This window comes from Oncorhynchus nerka, linkage group LG11 (genome assembly GCF_034236695.1).
Source record: "Oncorhynchus nerka isolate Pitt River linkage group LG11, Oner_Uvic_2.0, whole genome shotgun sequence".
In the NCBI taxonomy this organism is placed as follows: Eukaryota; Metazoa; Chordata; class Actinopteri; order Salmoniformes; family Salmonidae; genus Oncorhynchus; species Oncorhynchus nerka.
The window spans coordinates 32,376,460-32,398,818 of record NC_088406.1 but is presented as its reverse complement, the minus strand read 5'-3'; the positions used below and the strand labels follow the sequence as shown (position 1 = coordinate 32,398,818).

At 41.7% G+C, this 22,359-nt stretch overlaps 1 protein-coding gene across 2 annotated transcripts in view; it reads left to right on the top strand.

Annotated features, from left to right (window-relative positions):
• LOC115136709 (roundabout homolog 2-like) overlaps nt 1-22,359 on the top strand; it is a 73,935-nt gene that overhangs the window by 33,503 nt on the left and 18,073 nt on the right. For both annotated transcript variants that reach the window (XM_029672407.2, XM_029672408.2), the window contains exons 3-7: nt 13,182-13,339; nt 13,654-13,774; nt 13,856-13,994; nt 18,903-19,030; nt 22,111-22,235. In XM_029672407.2, coding sequence (XP_029528267.2) covers nt 13,182-13,339; nt 13,654-13,774; nt 13,856-13,994; nt 18,903-19,030; nt 22,111-22,235 — 671 coding nt within the window. The remainder of the gene's footprint in view (nt 1-13,181; nt 13,340-13,653; nt 13,775-13,855; nt 13,995-18,902; nt 19,031-22,110; nt 22,236-22,359) is intronic.

Here is a 22,359-nt window from a genome sequence, read left to right as displayed (position 1 = left end):
GTTGGTTTTAATTTTGGGTAGATCAGACATGTTGTCACGGGTGTCGTTGGAAGTGGACCAAAGAGCAGAGTGGTGAGCGTACATTTTATTTTATTTTATTCGCCAACAAAACAACAAACGACAGCAACAACCGTGAAGTTTACATAGCTAAGTGCCACAAACAAAGTTAACTACCCACACTGAAATGAGAGAAAAACGGCTGTCCCTGATTGAGAACCCTACCCGGCCAAAACATAGAAATAATGAAACCTAGAAAACAAAAAATATAATGCCCACCCCACATCACACCCTGACCTAACCAAATAGAGAAATAAAACAGCTCTCTAAGGTCAGGGCGTGACACATATCCATATTCTTGTTAGCTGCATGTGTGACAATTCCACCAGTCCTATTTATGATATAATTTACAAAGATTATACCGTATAATTTTTTTTTTTTATTTTTTTTAATCAATTAGTATATTTGAGTTTAACCATAATATTTGTTCTGTCTTTTCTGGTGGATTAACCTGAAATTGCAACCAACTTTCTATGGCTTGTTTTAAAAATAGTGACATTTTGGAGAGTATTTCATTTTCAAATAACCGAAAGGGAAATGTTGTAATCTGAACAAAGGGTAAAATGCCCTTCTTGAACATGGGGTGAGACATTCTTACTAATCTGCTAGAGAACCAGATGTAAATATATATTTTGTATGACTGAAGCCTTTAGTGAGAGGTCTAATGCTTTAAAATTAAATTATTTCTGCCCTTCAAATGTATATTATTTTATATAAATCGACCCTTTTTAATTTTGTCTGGTTTGCTGTTCCAAATCAAATGTAATATTTTTTTTGCTCATATAATTAAAAAACAAGTCGCTAGGTGTAGGCAAGGCCATAAGCAAATGGGTAAACTGGGACATGACTAAAGAGTTAATCGGGTGATATTTTTTTATTTTATTTTTACAAATTTCCACAGGTATTTGCCTTTCCATTGTAGCAATATCTGAGCTGAATTCAAAATAAAGTTTAACATTATTTTTTTTTACACTTGCTTAAAGGGCTTTACAGCGATGTCCTTCTTCTCCTGATGTTTTTTTATGAAGGAATTACATTTTTGGCTGCAGCTTGTTTCTTGGCCTCTTCTACACTACGACTCTGCCACCAGTCTCTTATGTAAACCCTGAAGAAGAAATGCAGACGAGATGCTTTCTGTATGGACAGATATCATGGATACTACTTTACATTACATTACTATTTTTCTTGTCATAATTATTTACAGAAAGGATTCAAGATTTTGAATAATCGAGTTGGCTTTAACAAGTGCCTAAGGATGAATTTGTAGGCATGAGTTTACCGCTCGTCCAAGCATTCAAACACAACGGGCTCAATAGACCTAGAACTGCCTGAGTCCCTCTTTAACCTCAGTAGACACAGACAATGGCTGGATTAAATCAATCCCGCTGGCTCTATTAGCCATGACACGGCAGTAGCAGAGAGATGGCATTAGACCACCTCTAATCGGTTTACTCCTACTGTACTGAGACAAAAGAACAATGGCTGGCTGACCATCAGGTCACTTTATTCTAGGACCTGCCTTGGGAAGTAGGGGTGCTGAGGGTGCCCTGAAAAAGCAGAATACAGTTGTTTTTTTAATATAAAAAAAAACTAAATATTTTTTTCACAGAAGTAGTGCACTGGGCCTATAATAGTCCTATATTAGCTGACTGGTATGCAGCGTTGGGGAAAAAAGCGACTTACAATTAGTGTGTTTATCTTAAGATGTGTAGTTGTCTCAACGAGTTATCACAATCATAGCAAGTATATATTCCCTCAATAAATATGTTATCAGCAAAGTCGATGCTATTAGGAAAGGGGGAGGGTGCCAGGACAGAGAAGAGCTTCGGACTGGGCTGAGCGGGAGCTGCCTTGTGCTGCTGTACACAGCTCCCCACTTTGTCCTCTGTTTAGTGTTTTTTCATCATGAATCTTGTTCTGGAGGAAGCTCTGCAGAGTGGTCACTAGCTGGCATAGCCACAAAGTCATGAAATTATATTTTAAATCTAACCTTAACCACACTTCTAACCCTAATGCCTAAGTAACCTTAAATTAATACCAAAAATCACATTTTTGTTTTTCATTATTATTTTTTTACAATATAGACAATTCTGACTTTGCATCTAGCGGGTATCTCGCAGTTCTGCCTCAAGGACTAGACTCATCCCAATTAAAGTCAACCTGCACTCTGTCCCTCCAACATCCCGTTTGACAAATCCCCCAAACTCTGCCCAACCTCTCAACCCTGTCCCCTACGCCACCTTTCGAGTCCCCTTCCAACCTCACCTTCTCCTTACACTCTTCCCCAATCACCCTACTCCTCCCATCCTGCCTTTAGACTGTTCAGTGAATCTGATCACTGACTGATGTTTAGTCTGCTGGTGTAGTGGTGTTCATAGTGAACTGACTGACAAGGGCCCCACGGCAATTCAGACCATTACTTTATTTTTATTAAGCCCATTATTACCATGACTACTCTCCCAACTCCCCCCTTCAAAACATTAACAGATGGCCACTTCGACTGCACTAAAGCTGCACTCTTGCTAAACACTATATATTGAGATTAATGTCACTTAAAGATACAGTGGTGAATATTCTGGGGATATTCTTAATCTCTTAATCTGTATATCCCTGAAACATGAAAAAATGTATGCACTCACTACTGTAAGTCTCTTTGGATAAGAGCGTCTGCTAAATGACTAAAATGTAACAGTTATTATAGTAGTAAACATAGCATAATGGTTAGTCATTTAACCACACTGTTTAAAATGAGCTAAAATAATAGCAGGAGGTGAATATGGGTTGTATTTATCCTCAGGCCAGCCCAGGACATTAGGTGCCCCGTTCCCCACTCTTGTCACCGTAAGGTTGGAATAGTTCAGATTCAGGAAGTCCTAGTACTTACTCACCATCCATGTGAATCAGGTCTGGTAGAAATACTGTGTTTTGGACTTTACCTCAGGAAGTTCCCTGGCCATCTGTCTGTCTGAGAATATCAGGAGATTCCTGTGGTGCCATCATTATTTCATAAAACTATAATAGTGTGTGAATTCTGTGAAATGAAAGGGATTAACTCATTGGCTCCATGTATTCTCCATGTATTCTCTTCAGTTCCCTCAACATGGCTGGGTAGTGATGGTCTCTGTGCTCCCGGTCTCGTCTCTGCACCGGCCCTTTACAGACTGAGCTCTAAAAAATAATACACCACTTTCAATTAGCCTTCAACTATCTGAAGCTTTTCAAACAAGCAGCCAGCTGAGTTGAGACTACTGAACAGCCTGTTGGGAAGGGTGTGTGCTTTGACAGGTTATAGTTCATCCATCTCTCGTCTTAAGGGGGGGGGATCTTGTGTTGGTCTCCTTATTCTGTGGTTGCGATGGGAGGTCGGGGTTAGACCCCTGAAGGGACAGATGTCCAGGCCCCGCGTGCCTCTAAATGTCCCCTGAAACTTCCCCCCTGCCTATGTACTTAACTCACCCCAGACTGTAGGTAAGCAACTCCTACTGGTTGGATGAGCTGATAGGCCTTGTGTATCTTAGATTCAGATGTGGTGGGTGTATTACTATCTGAGACAGAAAAAACTCCAGCTGATGATGAAGAATTCTGACAAGCTTTTTAATGTTCTGTACAAGACTTGACTTCTGTTACCCATTTTGTTTCAAAAGTAGACTTTTCTAAAAGTTTAAATGTCACGTCAATGACAAAAGCCTAGTTTCAGTTGGGGAATTAAATGTGCTTCATTATAATACAGATGCAATGCCTCCAAATGATCGAAAGTAGAGCTACTGCTGCATTTGAACAGGCAGCGACTTCAGGCAGGCAGAGAGTGTGTGACAGATTGTCTCATTGGTGGGCTGGCGAGAGGGAGGGGGAGATCGACAGATGACCACTTCAATCCTGACAGCGGATCTGAAAAGCAGCCTGCTCAGCGAAGGCTCAGCCACCATTTGTCAGCTTCTCAGAGATTGGAATATTCATAGCATCACGTTTCCCAAGATAATTGCAGCCCTTACAGCTTAAGACAGAAGGGAGACACTCTATACGCTCTAGATGGCTGTGATAAACTAAATGAGATGGTAGTCAGTCAGTCACTGTGGTTGTGAAATATAAATGCCATGTTAAAAGACACAAATAGCTGCTGTGCTGAGGAGGGATCTGTCAAACACATGTCAGGGGATAACGGGGTAGTGTGGCTTAGCTGGAGAGATGCACAGTTGGTAGACAGGGGACGAGTTCACTAATGTGTTTAGATTAATTGATGTTTGAGATTGGACTAATTCACAGCATATTTGCAGTGCTAATTAATTTGATTGGGTGTTGATGCATTACTGTGTTAACAGATGGATAGTTAGGCAGGCAGATAGTCTTGGTCTGATTCTTTACTTTGTAAAATGCCAACCTGAAATATTTATAAAGGTATAAGAAGAGACATTGATTATTCTGAAGTAGTATGTGTGCGAGAGAGAATTTAAGGCTGGAGTAGTAGTGCTGCACAGGGTACCTGAGGCTGCCAAGTCAAGCATCTCATCCGGTCTTCATTTGCATAGAAAAGGCTGCTAACCTCACTGTGTGACAGTGACAAAGATCACATTATTTTTTAGTTTTGTCGTTCGTTGTGTCAAACTGTCATATTTGTAGCGTAGCACCCCATATTATCGGCATATTCAACAGCGTTTAAGAAATATATTACCGGGGGATCACGTGACCCTTGAACGAGATGGCCGCATGAACTAAGAGCTCCGCACCAGTAGTTTCCAATTCCTAATCTTACCTCCACTCCAAGTTCACACTCATTTAGCTTTAGTAAGAAAAAGCCATGGCGGCTACAAAAGGCGACACTACAGGTGACATTTTTACCCGGACTCGAGTATTCGCGATGGAAAAAGCCTCCAAGAAGAAGCTAGCTTCAGAAAAAACTAGCGCCATTAGCCAGGAGCAAGAGAACCCGCTCCCCCACGAGGCACAACGAATGCCAACCTCGCACTCTGTCGAAGACATCCTTTCTGAGTTGAGATCCCAACGTACAGAACTAAACACCAAATTAGATGCCATTAACTCTCAGCTCAGTGCGATGGGGGGCAAGGTGACAATACTGGAAAACGCTTTGCCTGACATCAACAACAAGATAACCATAAACGGGGGGCGCCTGGACGAGGCAGAGGGGCGAATCCTATCCATGGAAAACTTATTGACAGATGCCATGGAAACAATAGCATATGCTAAAAAGAAAATCGAGCATCTGGAAGAGAAAACAGAGGACCTGGAAAACAGGGGGCGAAGGAATAATTGTGTCCTATTCAATCTGGGCGAAAAAGAAGAGGGAAACATGCCACTGATCCGCTACCTGCAAGAAAAAACTTCCCGAGTGGCTCCACCTGCCCACCGACAGGCCCATAGAACTTGAGAGAGCTCACCGAGCACTGAGGCCCCCACCAGCAGCCAGACAACCACCGCGCCCAATCACCATACGTTTCCTGAGATTCACCGACAAGGAACGAGTCCTACAGGCGGCGAAAAATAACACCATCACAGTGGGAAACGCCAAACTCGCTTTACACCAGGACCTGTCAGCTGGAATACGCCGAAAGCGCCGAGAATTTGACGAAGTGAAGAAATACTCCATTGACCGAGGCATCTTCAGGGGATTCAAATACACAAACGAGCTCAGGGTTCTTCACCAAGGAGCCTTGCGACACTTCAAAACTCCCGAAGAGGCAAAACGTTTTTTGAAAGACAATCCTGGCCAATGAGAAACAGACCAATGACTAAATGCGATTAATGCCATTACTAAAGGAGGTAAGACGACATGTAGCCGAGACCCACCCCCTAAATGTCATTATAGCCGTCCAATTTATATTTATTTTCCTTTAACTGAGAGGGATGGGCTGTATAGCCTAACCTAGGCCTACTAATGTTTCAGCCTACTTTTATTTCCCTGTTTTTTTGTTGTTGCTATTATTACCTGGGGTTCCCTATGTCCCTTGGGGGAGGTATATGTAGGCTGGGCTATTGATTTTATTTTTCTCCCCTCTTTTACTGTGGTCTGGACGAGGGCAACTGTGTTATTTACTCAATGCGGGGTGGAGAGGATGAGGCATTTCTTTGGTGGGGAGAGGGAGACGTTGTGCGTTGCTAACTGTTCCCGGTTTTTGTTTTATTCGGAACACAGAATTGAGACTGAGCGGGGGGGTAATAGATCCAACGGGATGTGTCGAGTTGTTTGGGAACTCGGCTGGGGTGTTCAGAGATTATTATTTTATGTACACCATTTATTTTCCTTTTATGTGAACGCAGCTGTAATTACTATCCACTTTTACCCAGCGATGACTTGCACTAAAGTTCGATTACTGCTCGATGACGATGACTAGTACCTTAAATCTATTGACATGGAACTGCCATGGTCTAGGGCATGCAATAAAACAAAAAAAGATACTATGTGCTCTAAAAAAGGAAAAAGCACACATTGCGCTATTACAAGAGACACACCTCTGTGATGCTGAACATGCCAAACTCCGCAGAGCTTGGGTGGGACAGGTGTATTTCTCATCTTTCAAATCAAACAGTAGAGGCACAGCCATACTTATCCATAAAAATGTTCCATTCATAATTGACAAAAACATATCTGATCCGGAGGGGAGATTTATTTTGATAACTGGGTCACTATATGGTCAACCAATTACTATATTAAACATATACGCCCCTAACACAGATACTCCTGCCTTCATGTCAAAAATTATAACCCTGCTCAATGAGCATTGTGTCTCCTTTGGCGTGGTGGCCGGAGATTTTAATTGTACCCTTAACCCAACCCTAGACAAATCATCTCAAGTCCCCAAAGATGTTGAACTCTCTTACTAAAGAGATGGGACTGATAGATATCTGGAGAGAGAATAATAGCTCATCTATGGACTATACATACTACTCTAATGTCCATAACACCTACTCCCGTATAGATTACATTTTTATCCCAAAGAGTTTCATAAATTCAGCCACTTGTACAATCGGACCCATAGCACTTTCAGATCACGCCTTTGTCCACCTCCGCTTTGACCTCTGCAAAAACATCCCGAGGTCAAAGAGCTGGAAATTCAACACTTCCATGCTATCAAATGACGAGTTCCATACATTGGTCACTACATGGATAGACAACTACACACAAGACAATAAAGATTCTCCTGTTTCTCCGGCCACAATGTGGGACGCTGCTAAAGCCACACTAAGAGGTCATCTAATTGCATATGCTTCCTCTAAGCAAAAAGCAATGGAAGCACACAGGCTAGATCTTGAGAGGGAGCTGGAATGCTGTGAAAAAATACATAAACAATCCCTAGACAGCACCTCCTGGAGTCATCTTAAAGCAGCCAAAGCCAAACTGAATTTGGACTACACTCGGGAGATAAAAAAAAGTTTTCTTTACTAAACAGAAATACCATGAGTATAGCAATAGGCCCAGTAGATTGCTTGCTTACAAATTAAAAAAGGAGCAGTCAGAGCGTACAATCATGGCTATCCGAACAGCAGAGGACGAGGTCACATATGACCCAAAAAAGATCAATTTAACTTTTCATGATTTTTACTGCAAACTATATACCTCTGAGAGAAAACACACAGAGGCAGAACTCCACTCTTTCCTAGAGGGAATCTCGCTACCTGAACTATCAGAGACCGACCAGGAAGATCTTAACTCCCCCTTCACTCCTGAGGAGATCCTGGAGGCAATTACCTCCATGCCACCTAATAAGTCCCCAGGCCCAGATGGATTCCCCAGAGAGTTCTACAAAGCTTTTTAGCCCCAGCTCAGCCCTATCTTCATGCCAATGCTGGAGGATTTTTGCAAAAACGGAGTTCTCCCAGACTCAATGCACACAGCTCGCATTACAGTGTTGCTAAAAAAGGACAAGGACCCCCTATCCTGCTCGTCCTTCCGGCCCATAAGCTTGTTGGAATTCGACTATAAAATAATTACCAAATTGCTCGCCAAAAGACTAAACACTCTTCTTCCCAAAATAATAAAAGCGGACCAAACTGGATTTATTAGAGACAGATACTCTTCTGATAACATTTGCCGTCTTTTTGATATTATTGATCAAGTAAACGCACAAAAGACCCCTGTCCTGCTGGCTTCACTGGATGCTGAGAAGGCGTTTGACAGGATGGAGTGGAGCTTTCTATTTTCAGTCTTAGAAAAGTTCAATATGGGCACAAATTTTATTAAATGGATCAAATCACTATACTCTCATCCAAATGCCATGGTGACTACTAATGGACTGAACTCTGACAGATTCCCTCTGGAACGGGGCACAAGACAAGGGTGCTCGCTGTCCCCGCTGCTCTACTTGTTGGGGGCGGAGCCTCTGGCAGAGCTGATAAGGAGCAATCCAAGTATTATGGGTGTTTCTGCAGGTGGCCTGCAGCACAAGATTTCGCTTTACGCGGATGATGTCTTGCTCTACATATCCAACCCTGAGAAATCCCTCCCTCTCATTTTAGACACAATTGCTCAGTATGGCAAGTTTTCAGGTTATAAGATCAATTTTAACAAATCCACTGTTTGCCCTCTCAATATTACACTCACCAGCTCTATGAAGACACTTTGTCCTTTCCAATGGAAAACACAGGGGTTTCAATACCTCGGGATCTTCATAACACCAGATCTGAATAGCCTTTTTAAGGAAAATTATCTTCCACTCCTGAATCGAATCAAGAACGATCTCCAAACCTGGATCTCCCTCCCAATTAGCTTAGTAGGAAGAATTAATGTAATCCGTATGAACGTCCTCCCTAGACTGAACTACTTATTTCAGATGCTCCCATGCTATCTCCCAGTTTCCTTCTTCAAAACAACTAACCAAAGCATCCCCAAATTTATATGGGGGCAATAAAAAACCTAGGATCAAATTTTCCACTTTATCAAAACCTGAATCTAAAGGTGGTCTTGCCCTTCCCTCTCTTCAATTGTACTACTGGTCTGCCCACAAACAGACAAGAGTCAACGTCGATTCAGATAGAAGCCCAATCCTGTGGTTCATTGCCCTTAAGCTCAATTATATTCATTAATAACTTTAGTGAAGTGGGCAACATAGCCAAAACCTTTGCGATTTACAGCACCCTACTAGCGTGGAGGGACTGTAAGAAATACCTGGGCATTTCCTCCCAAATATGTTCTCACTCGCCTATAGTAGGCAACCCAGACTTGCCAAAAGCCCTGAGGGATGCCAACTTTAATCTTTGGCATACTCTAGGAATCAGGACCTTTTCAGACCTATTTCATCAGAAAACCACTACACTGAAATCCTTTCAAGAGCTCTGCAGTGAATTCGATGTGCCAAGATCCCATTTTTTAAATATCTTCAAATTAGACATGTAATTTCCTCATTTACCTCCAAGAGGAGGTTTAGAACTCAGTTGAATGAAGTTGAAACCCTTCTTGTCACAGCACAATCCATTAAAGGCAAAATATCTTACATCTATAGACTCATTTCTGAGAAAGGAAGCTCCTCCTTTACTCCTTTGAAAATAATCTGGGAAAAGGACCTTGGTCTGACTATCAGTGATGAGTTATGGGCGGAGGTTTGCGACAGGTTATACTGCTCCTCTACCAGTGTAAAAATGAAAGAATCTAATTACAAATTTTTGTACACATTTTATTATACTCCTTTGAGACTCCATAGAATGAAAACAGATATGTCTCCTAACTGTAAAAGATGTACCTCTGAAAGTGGAACCTATATGCATGTATTTTGGAGCTGTAGGGAGATTGCCAGATTCTGGCAATCTGTACATACTGCTGCACAGAAAATACTAGAGGTACAGTTTGATATGACCCCGTGTATCTATCTTCTTAATGCCCAGCAGGACTTTGTTCTTGATCCTGACAGAGAAAATTTGCTTATGACTATTACATACTTTGCTAAGAAATGTATTCTTCTATTGTGGGCCTCTAATACCCCCCCTACATTTAAAATGTGGATTGACCAGATTGTTGACTTTCTTCCACTTGAAAAGCTCACTTATGACCTCCACAAGAGACAGCCCAAGTTTGATAGACTCTGGTCTCCACTATTCAACTATATTTCAAACTGGACAGAGTGAACGGGGTGACTAGGGAAATGCGCAGATACATGTTGTGTAAGGTACTGTAAAACCTAAAAACGAATTATTGGCCCATCGTCTCAGCGAATGCTTGAAATAGCTGATAAGAACCTTGATAGTGCTGCTGCAAGTGGTATGTTTTTTTGTGTGTTTTTATTTTAATTTAGTTTTTGAGTACGTGTGTGTGTGTGTGTGTGTGTGTGTATGTATATGTGCGTATGTAATGTATGTATGTATATATATATATGTACCAAGGAAAATATATAGATTAAGAAAAATAAATGCTTTTATTTGACTTTATCATTCATTTTAATTGTATTTTTATTTTTTCAAATGTATTATTATTTTTTTACTTTTTTTTAAAGTCTCCAGTTATTGGCCACCTTATATCTTGTATTTGAACAAAATTGTATCTGTTTTTAATTTTGTTTAGAAAAAGAGACCCCAACCTTGTATCTGAAGTGTTTACTAGATAGTTGGCTCGGCCTTCCAGTAAAAAAAGCGGCTTGCCTGTAAACTTTTCATTGCGTTCCCTGGTGCACCCTCCTGTAGTCCCTTAAAAATGGTTCTTCAACATCTTCTTCAGTGTTGTAACCAAACAGTGTCTCATTATTTGTTTTACAGATTAATCTTATGTTTTGAGAAAGTAGTTTAATTCTAACAGTTTAACAGTTTAATTCTAACATGAGAATGAATACTTTTGGTTAAAAGTTGTATATTAAATGATTGGTCTGTTGTACAGTCGAATTTTACAATATACTGTGTGTGTGTGTATACTTCAATGAAAATCGGTGGTCAGATAGCTAGAAGGGTGTCTTTATTCACAAAAACGTTATTTTCCAGGCCATTTAAATGTTGAGGTTGACGTGATTTAATCCTCCAAACGCTAGAGAGTGTCCGAAGTTCGGGGGTGTCCGATGTTGGGGGGAAATTAGCTAGTGCGGTGATGTGTATTATCATAGTTTCCAGTATGAGACAGAAGCATTGCATTAATCTGTGATGCCATTTTTCCCTCTGACACGTTACATTTTTCATGTATTTGTTTACTCTGTGTTGGACTAAGATATGAATTATTCATCCACTTTGGCAGTAGACTGCAGAATAGGATGCGGCACAGGAAACATCAAAACACCTCACAGCAAGGAAGTTGCCAGGGATTTGAACTGTCATGTACAAGCACAAAACACAATGTACTGCTCTCACCCAATCACCTCGTTTTCCTCTCGTCTAACCTTCAAACAGAAACTCTACATATAAAATATGCTCAAATTGATTTCAAGGACAATATTTGACATTGCACTTGTGATGACATTGACAGAATACCGCATTGGAGATGGATGTGTACTCCAATTCTGATGTATACAGTGGGGCAAAAACGTATTTAGTCAGCCACCAATTGTGCAAGTTATCCCACTTAAAAAGATGAGAGAGGCCTGTAATTTTCATCATAGGTACACTTCAACTATGACAGACAAAATGAGAAAAAAAATCCAGAAAATCACATTGTAGGATTTTTAATGAATTTATTTGCAAATTATGGTGGAAAATAAGTATTTGGTCACCTACAAACAAGCAATATTTCTGGCTCTCACAGACCTGTAACTTCTTCTTTAAGAGGCTCCTCTGTCCTCCAATCGTTACCTGTATTAATGGCACCTGTTTGAACTTGTTATCAGTATGAAAGACACCTGTCGACAACCTCAAACAGTCACACTCCAAACTCCACTATGGCCAAGACCAAAGAGCTGTCAAAGGACACCAGAAACAAAATTGTAGACCTGCACCAGGCTGGGAAGACTGAATCTGCAATATGTAAGCGGCTAGGTTTGAAGAAATCAACTGTGGGAGCAATTATTAGGAAATGGAAGACATACAAGACCACTGATAATCTCCCTCGATCTGGGGCTCCACGCAAGATCTCACCCCGTGGGGTCAAAATGATCACAAGAACGGTGAGCAAAAATCCCCGAACCACACGGGGGGACCTAGTGAATGACCTGCAGAGAGCTGGGACCAAAGTAACAAAGCCTACCATCAGTAACACACTACGCCGCCAAGGTATCAAATTCTGCAGTGCCAGATGTGTCCCCCTGCTTAAGCCAGTACATGTCCAGGCCCGTCTGAAGTTTGCTAGAGAGCATTTGGATGATCCAGAAGAAGATTGGGAGAATGTCATATGGTCAGATGAAACCAAAATAGAACTTTTTGGTAAAAACTCAACTCGTCGTGTTTGGAGGACAAAGAATGCTGAGTTGCATCCAAAGAACATCATACCTACTGTGAAGCATGGGGGTGAAAACATCATGCTTTGGGGCTGTTTTTCTGCAAAGGGACCAGGACGACTGATCCGTGTCAAGGAAAGAATGAATGGGGCCATGTATCGTGGGATTTTGAGTGAAAACCTCCTTCCATCAGCAAGGGCATTGAAGATGAAACGTGGCTGGGTCTTTCAGCATGACAATGATCCCAAACACACCACCCAGGTAACGAAGGAGTGGCTTCATAAGAAGCATTTCAAGGTCCTGGAGTGGCCTTGCCAGTCTCCAGATTACAAACCCCATAGAAAATCTTTGGAAGGAGTTGAAAGTCCGTGTTGCCCAGCAACAGCCCCAAAACATCACTGTTCAAGAGAAGATCTGCATGGAGGAATGGGCCAAAATTCCAGCAAGTGTGTTTCCACCATAATTTGCAAATAAATTCATTAAAAATCCTACATTGTGATTTTCTGGATTTTTCTTTCTAATTTTGTCTATCATAGTTGAAGTGTACCTATGATGAAAATTACAGGCCTCTCTCATCTTTTTAAGTGGGAGAACGTGCACAATTGGTGGCTGACTAAATACTTTTTTGCCCCACTGTATATCTCATATACAGAAGTTTGCATTTGAAAGACAACATTCTTAATAACATGCATGTAATCAGTTAATAGATAATAACGATCAGCTGTATTCTGTGGTTTGAGTCTGTCTATTTTTTTCTGTTTTACCTACCTGGTAAAATAATGGTAATATGAATAGATAGACTAAACCATGCCAATGCTCTCCTCTCCCAAGTTCTGAGGGATGACTTCCGCCAGGCCCCCAGTGATGTGGTGGTGGCAGCCGGTGAGCCAGCGGTCCTGGAGTGTGTTCCCCCCCGCGGTCACCCTGAGCCCACCGTCTCCTGGAAGAGGAACAACGCCCGCGTCAGCAACAAGGATGACCGCATCTCTGTGAGTCTCGCCTATATGACCCCTGATCTAGGACCCCTCATTACAGCATCAAGCTCATTAGAGTTTACATACACAAGTTCCAACCCAAAGCTCACTGAGTCAGTGCAGTTCAATCCCAAGTCAACCCAAACTGTTTCAAAGGCCATTAATATAATGAATGATGCATGCTGATGATGGTGGAATCATTAATGATACTGTCTATGCATTTTGTAGTGCTGATGTCAGATGGTGGAAGTACTGGCTCTCCTCTGAAAAGCACAAAGGCTAATACATGACGTGATATGATGACCTGTCATCACTGTCTTGTTTTTCAGATGCGTGGGGGCAAGCTGATGATCTCCCACACCAGGAAGAGTGATGCTGGCATGTATGTGTGTGTGGGCACCAATGTGGTGGGAGAGCGGGACAGTGATCCTGCTGAGTTGGTGGTGTATGGTGAGTCTCGTGTGTGTGTGTGTGTGTGTGTGTGTGTGTGTGCACGTGTCTTCGTGTGTAACTCTGGGTCTCTCTTTGCAGAGCGTCCTGTGCTGATGCAGAGGCCGGTGAACCAGGTGGTGATGGAGGAAGAGACCATTGACTTCCTGTGTGAGGTACATGGAGACCCCGCTCCCACGGTACGCTGGCGCCGAGAGCAGGCAGAGCTCCCCCGCGGGAGGTGAGGACACATTGACAGACAGGTCTACTCACTAATAGAAAAATTAACTGATTGAATTGCATCTAAAGAGAGACAAAACACCCAGCGATACATTGATTTATGGAGTCCTGAAGGTACAGAATGAGGGAAGTCCATTCACCAGGGGGCACAGATTGGGTTCTACCTGTATAGAGCTCATGTCCCTTTCCCCTTCCAATCTCCAAAGATCCCTTTTGGGCGTTGACATAATTTCCCTCAAAATTAATTAGTTGTATAATATTGTTTCATTGTTGTTCTGTACCCACTGCCTGCAAGTAGTCGTGATGTCATCAAGTTTGCTAATCCCATAACCCACTCCGTCCGTTGGTAGCGCCTGTTGATCTGCCCTGTACGGAGCTCACACGTGCCTGGTATCCAAACATGCATGGCTTGAGAGATGCGGTCACTACTTGAGTATGGGTAGCTAGCTACCTAGTTTAAATATCAACAGTATTGTCAGAGTAGCATAATATTTCATTTAACACCCGCTTTAGCCTACATCATCAATAATATTCGCTCTGGTTGGCTGATACACACAGCATAGAGAGGCAGAAAGACATAGAGAGGAGACGCTACATCAATGACCCTCCAACCCAAACTCACTGTTTTTTTTCAGTCAGAGTTGCACGTGTCAGGGCAGCAGCAACACAGGCAAGCTAACCACCATATACTAAAATATCCACACAAGCCACTAGTCAGCCAGCCATATATCATGAGATAGAAGATTATGAATATTATATTATGTAGTTATTTTATACAAGCATTGAAAATAAATCATAGTCAGTCAAATAAATCTCACTAGCTAACTAGCAGATGTACATCAATCATCAATTTGAATGATCAGTTGATAGCCCACCCTCCTTTTTGATGTCAGTCATGTGTTTGGGAGGCACTGTAGCTAGCTTGCTTACAATTTGTGATGAGTGAATGTGTTGCAGAAATAAATAGGGGGATGCTTTTTTAAGTGTGTGGGGGGTGTGATACATTGATTGATTGATGGAGTGCTGGAAGTACAGGCAGACTGACAGAATTAGGGAAGCCCATTCACCAGGGATGCATATGCGATTAAAGTATGTGACCTAGAAAGCACAGCTACAGTAATTACTCATTAATTCATGCCTTCCCTTCCCTCAGCCAATACAAATTCATGAATGGGAGGCCAGTGAGGATTCATTAGGTTTGACATGTACAGTACCAGTCAAAAGTTTGGACACCTACTCATTCAAGGGTTTTTCTTTATTTTTACTATTTTCTACATTGTAGAATAATCATGAAGACATTAAAACTATGAAATAACACATATGGAATCATGTAGTAACCCAAAAATATATTTTAGATTCTTCAAAGTAGCCATCGTTTTCCTTGATGACAGCTTTGCTCACTCTTGGCATTCTCTCAACCAGCTTCACCTGGAATAATTTTCCAACAGTCTTGAAGGAGTTTCCACATATGCTGGGCATTTGTTGGATGCTTTTCCTTCACTCTGCGGTCCAACTCATCCCAAACCATCTCATTTGGGTTGTGATTGGGTGATTTGTGGAGGCCAGGTCATCTGATGCAGCACTCCATCACTCTCCTTCTTGGTCAAATAGCAACACAGCAGCTATTAAAACATTCCCAAACCAGAAACCGTGGATTGATGGCAGCATTCGCGCGAAACTGACAGTGCAAACCACTGCTTTTAATCAGGGCATGGTGACTGGAAACATGACCGAATACAAACAATGTAGCTATTCCCTCCGCAAGGCAATCAAACAACCTAAGCGTCAGTATAGAGACAAAGTCGAGTTTTGAGAGACTAGTCAAGGACCATATCACCTCCACCCTAGACCCACTCCAATTTGCTTATCGCCCCAATAGGTCCACAGACGACGCAATCACAACCACACTGCACACTGCTCTATCCCATCTGGACAAGAGGAATACCTATGTGAGAATGCTGTTCATCGACTACAGCTCAGCATTTAACACCATAGTACCATCCAAACTCGTCATCAAGCTTGAGACCCTGGGTCTCCACCCCGCCCTGTGCAACTGGGTACTGGACTTCCTGACGGGCCGCCCCCAGGTGGTGAGGGTAGGTAACATCTCCACCCCGCTGATCCTCAACACTGGGGCCCCACAAGGGTGTGTTCTGAGCCCCCTCCTGTACTCCCTGTTCACCCACGACTGCGTGGCCATGCATGCCTCCAACTCAATCATCAAGTTTGCGGACGACACTACAGTGGTAGGCTTGATTACCAACAACGACGAGATGGCCTACAGGGAGGAGGTGAGGGCCCTCGGAGTGTGGTGTCAGGAAAATAACCTCACACTCAACGTCAACAAAACAAAGGAGATGATCGTGGACTTCAGGAAACAGCAGAGGAGGCCTCAGGAGGCTGAATAAACAGCCACTGCCTGTTCACCCCGCTATCATCCAGAAGGCGAGGTCAGTACAGATGCATCAAAGCAGGGACCGAGAGACTGAAAAACAGCTTCTATCTCAAGGCCATCAGACTGTTAAACAGCCACCACTAACATTGAGTGGCTGATGCCAACATACGGACTCAACTACAGCTCACTTTAATAATGGAAATTGATGTAAAAATGTATCACTAGCCACCTTAAACAATGCCACTTAATATAATGTTTACATACCCTACATTACTCATCTCATATGTATATACTGTACTCTATCATCTACTGCATCTTGCCATCTGTATGTAATACATGTATCACTAGCCACTTTAAACTACGCCACTTTTATGTTTACAGTGGGGCAAAAAAGTATTTAGTCAGCCACCAATTGTGCAAGTTCTCCCACTTAAAAAAGATGAGGCCTGTAATTTTTATCATAGGTACACTTCAACTATGACAGACAAAATGAGAAAAAAAATCCAGAAAATCACATTGTAGGATTTTTAATTAATTAATTTGCAAATTATGGTGGAAAAAGTGTACCTATGATGAAAATTACAGGCCTCATCTTTTTAAGTGGGAGAACTTGCACAATTGGTGGCTGACTAAATACTTTTTTGCCCCACTGTATATACTGTACTCGATACCATCTACTGCATCTTGCCTATGCCGTTCTGTACCATCACTCATTCATATATCTTTATGTACATATTCTTTATCCCTTTACACTTGTGTGTATAAGGTAGTAGTTGTGGAATTGTTAGGTTAGATTACTCGTTGGTTATTACTGCATTGTCGGAACTAGAAGCACTAGCATTTCGCTACACTCGCATTAACATCTGCTAACCATGTGTATGTGACAAATAAAATTTGATTTGATTTGAAATAGCCTTTACACAGCCTGGAGGTGTGATGGGTCATTGTCCTTTTGAAATAGAAATGATAGTACCACTAAGCACAAACCAGATTTATTGGCATATCGCTGCAGAATGTTGTAGCCATGTTGGTTAAGTGTGCCTTGAATTCTAAATAATTCACCAACAGTGTCACCAGCAAAACACCACCACACCACCTCCTCCATGCTTCACACATGCGGAGATCATCCATTCACCTACTCTGCGTCTCACAAAGCCAAGGCGGTTGGAGCCAAAAATCTCACATTTCTACTCGACAGACCAAAGGACAGATTTCCACTGGTCTTATGTCCATTTGCTTGTGTTTCTTGGCCCAAGCAAGTCTCTTCTTATTTGTGGTTTCTTTGCAGCAATTTGACCATGAAGGCCTGGTTCACACATTCTCCTCTGAACAGTTGATGTTGAGATGTCTGTTACTTGAACTCTGTGAAGCATTTATTTGGGCTGCGATTTCCTGTCAAGGCAAAGGGTTGCTGCTTTGAAGAATCAAATGTAAAATATATTTTTATGTTTAACACTTTTTTTGGTTACTATAGGATTTCATGTGTTATTTCATAGTTTTGATGTCTTCACTATTATTCTACAATGTAGAAAATAGTAAAAATAAAGAAAAACCCTTGAATGAGTAGGTGTGTCCAAACTCTTGACTGGTAATGTTCCTCCTGTGACTCTGCAACTTGATAGTTGGAAGATCACCCGGGAGCAAAATATTTAAATATCATTATGATTTTACTGTAACTACGGGTAGTGGGGAGGTGACTCACTCTGCCCATTCTGATTGGCTGTTTGACTTGTGCATATTTCTCTGCAGATTTATTAAGTTATAAGGTTTTCATCTTTTATCTTTTTTTTGATCGGCAGTTTCAGATTACTTCATACAGTTACATTTTGATGGGTCAGAGGGTCAGGTACATTCAAGGTCACTTTTACATAGTTCAAAGGCAGTGGTTGTCACACCTGGGCCATGTCCAAAATCTGTCTTGCCTACTACTTACTAAAACTACATACTGTGAACTAATCATAGTACATACTATATAGAATGTACTGTTTAGTAAAGACCAATGCGGTAAGCTATTATTATTATTATTATTATCAACATACTGGGTTCACCTATCCTAAAAATGCCTCATCTAATGCACAATTACGTTGATTCCCGCCATTTGTTCATTTGGGTACAGAGCATCCCATAATCTCATTATCAGCTGTTGTCAAACACTCGTGAGTCTGAATGACGATGACGATTCTCTTCTTCAAAAGTATGCAGTGAATTCTACTAGATGAAAACCCAAAATTAGTATAACATCCTGGCATATAAAGCTTACTCGAAATCTCAACATTTCAAATACTATCAAACTTTATATTTTCGCATACCTAAAATGCCTACTATTTAGAATGCAAGTATGGATTTTTCGACACAGCCCTGGTCTTTCTGTCTGGTTTACTTTACGAAAAGACTTTGACTGTTTCAATCTCTCCCAGGTTTAGTTTATGAAAATATTTCAGAACTCTGACTTTCCTTCTCTCAATGGTTTACTTGATGCAAACACTTTTGACTCTCTGTGTGTCTCTGTCCCAGGTTTGAGATCCGCAGTGACAACACCCTGCGTCTGACCGGGGTGAGGGAGGAGGACGAGGGAACTTATACCTGTATGTCTGAGAACAGCGTGGGCAAGACGGAGGCTTCAGCCATGCTACAGGTCCATGGTAAGAAACACATATTCACTCACTCTCTCTCACACACACTGATATACATTCTCGAAGGCACACTCATGCAGTACAGTAGTCACACACTTACAGTGGCTTGTGAAAGTATTCACCCCCCCTTGGCATTTTTCCTATTTTGTTGCCTTCAACCTGGAATTATAATTTTTTTGTATCATTTGATTGGCAGAAGATGTCTACCACTTTGAAGATGCTAAATATTTTTATTGTGAAATAAGACAACAAAAAAACTTGAGTGTGCATAACTATTCACCCCCCCCCCCCAAAGTCACCTTTTGCAGCAATTACCTCTGCAAGTCTCTTGGGATATGTCTCAATAAGCTTGGCACATCTAGCCCCTGGGATTTCTTCCCATTCTTCAATGCAAAACTGCTCCAGCTCCTTTGAGTTGGATAGGTTCCGCTGGTGTACAGCAATCTTTAAGTCATACCACAGATTCTTAATTTGATTGATATCTGGGCTTTGACTAGGTCATTCCAAAACATGTAAATGTTTCCCCTTAAACCACTCAATTGTTGCTTTAGCAGTATGCTTAGGGTCATTGTCCTGCTGGAAGGTGAACCTCCATCCCACGCTCAAATCTCTGGAAGACTGAAACAGGTTTCCCTCAAGAATTTCCCTGTATTTATCGCCACCCATCATTCCTTCAATTCTGACCAGTTTCCCAGTCCCTGCCGATGGAAAAACATCCCCACAGCATGATGCTGCCACCACCATGCTTCACTGTGGGGATGTTGTTCTCGGGGTGATGAGAGGTGTCTTCCACATGCCTTTTGGTGAACACCAAACGTATTTACTGGCCACTCTTCTATATAGCCCAGCTCTGTGGAGTGTACGACTTAAAGTTGTCCTATGGATAGATACTCCAATCTCCGCTGTGGAGCTTTACAGCTCCTTCAGGGTTATCTTTGTCTCTTTGTTGCCTCTCTGATCAATGCCCTCCTTGCCTGGTCTGTGAGTTTTGGTGGGTGGCCCTCTCTAGGGAGGTTTGTTGTGGTGCCATATTCTTTCTATTTTTTAATAATGGATTTAATGGTGCTCTGTGGGATGTTCAAAGTTTTGGATATTTTCTTTATAACCCAACCCTGATCTGTAGTTCTCCACAACTTTGTCCCTGATATGTTTGGAGAGCTCCTTGGTCTTCATGGTGCTGCTTGCTTGGTGGTGCCCCTTGCTTAATGGTGTTCCAGACTCTGGGGCCTTTCAGAACGTGTGTGTGTATATATATATATACACATATATGTATATGTATGTATATATGTGTATATGTATGTATGTATATGTGTGTATGTATATACTGAGATCATGTGACACTTAGATTGCACACAGGTGAACTTTTAACTATGTGACTTTAAGGTAATTGGTTGCACCATATCTTATTTAGGGGCTTCATAGCAAAGAGGGTGAATACATATGCACGCACCACTTCTCCATTTTTAAAATGTAGAAGTTTTTTTAAACAAGTAATTTTATTTCGCTTCACCAATTTTGAGTATGTCAATTACATGAAATCCAAATAAAAATATATTTAAATTACAGGTTGTAATGCAACAAAATAGGAAAAAAGCCAAGGGGGATGAATACTTTTGCAAGGCTCTGTATGTCCACTTCCTTTGACAGTGGTCATGCGGAGTTGTCAGAACTCTTCCCATCCATCTGGATGTGTTGGAATATCAATGTGCTGTGCTCTCTTCTCTTCAACGCCACTGAAAGAAGCTTATGCTAAACCGTATGGATTACTCCCTCTGACAGCTGTTTGGGAGATGGTGGGCCAGAGAGCAAGACCACTATTAATAAGACGTGTGGTGTTTGGTGTGTGTATGTGTGTGTGTGTTGGATGATGGGGAGTCGGGGTTGACTTCATCCTCCATTTGCTTTTGTCAGTCCTGATAATCTCATCCAGTTTCATTTTACACAGTGACTTAATTTGTACCAGATTAAGGATTGCTATCAAATCAAATCAAATATATTTATATAGCCCTTTGTACATCAGCTGATATCTCAAAGTGCTGTACAAAAACCCAGCCTAAAACCCCAAACAGCAAGCAATGCAGGTGTAGAAGCACGGTGGTTAGGAAAAACTCTCTAGAAAGGCCAAAACCTAGGCAGAAACCGAGGAACCAGGCTGCTGTTTTTACTCTTATTATAGAAGTGTGTTGATATATGAGGACATAAAGTTCACACATTCATTGACATACTGTTCTGTGTGTTACCATAGAAACCCATGATTTCTAAATGGGTAATTATTCCACTTTTGATGTTGTTTTTTTATATTGTAAAAACAAATCTAAATATCAAAAGGTAGAGGCAGTTGAACATAAAGTGAACATAAACCACATGACTGTTTAGTAACAGATTCTCTGCACGGTTCCCTGTTACATCCCCCCTGCTGGCTGGTGTTAGTGTAGTGAAGTCAGTCGCTCTCTGGCTGTGTGTGTGTGTGTGTGTGTGCTCCATCTCTAACGTGGGAAGATCTGCTGTGTTCTCCCTCAGTGAGAAAATCAAGACACGACACAGATGACTCTGTTCCCTTGAGGATTTAGCCTGTGTGTGTGTGTGTGTGAAGACAGGGAAAATGCCTGCAGAGAAGATTAAGCAGCAGGAGAGCTCAGTCTATGGAAGGGAAGTCAGTGCTGTCGTTATTCAGTCAATGTCTATAGGAAGACGATGTGGTGGGATCAGAAGCAAGCTGTGGCCACAACACACAACCTGACCGCCAGTTCATTTCCACTGATATCACTCCAAAGTAAACTCACAAATACCATCACAATAGTTTGATTGGAATTAGATGATGGCTCGTCTCAGTATAAAAGATATGCATCAATGTTTTCACTGGATAATGTGAGAATGATAGGGCAGATTCATCAGAAAGGGAAACCATGAGGGTTAAATGTGACAGCAGTCAAATCATGGAGTAAAAGGGTAGTGCTAAATGTTTAATCAATACTGTTCTGGCATTACTGAGTAGGTATTGATTTTGCAGGGGAGGTGGGATAAAATGGTGAATTTAAATGCTAAAGCCTAAAACCTGAATCTCCTAAAAGAGTGTTTCTCCTCTCCAGTGCCCCCACAGATCGCCATCAAACCCCGGGACCAGAACTCGGCTCAGGGGCGCAGTGTCACCTTCCGCTGTGGCACCAGCGGAAACCCCTCACCTGCCATCTTCTGGAAGAAAGAAGGAAGCCAGGTAACAGTGTCACTTCCTGACAAACGGAGAGAGACCAATAAAGAATACCCCCTAAAAAATGAAAGACTAATACCTTGTAAAGAGGTTAAAATAATTAAAGAAAATTCCAACTGTACACACTACA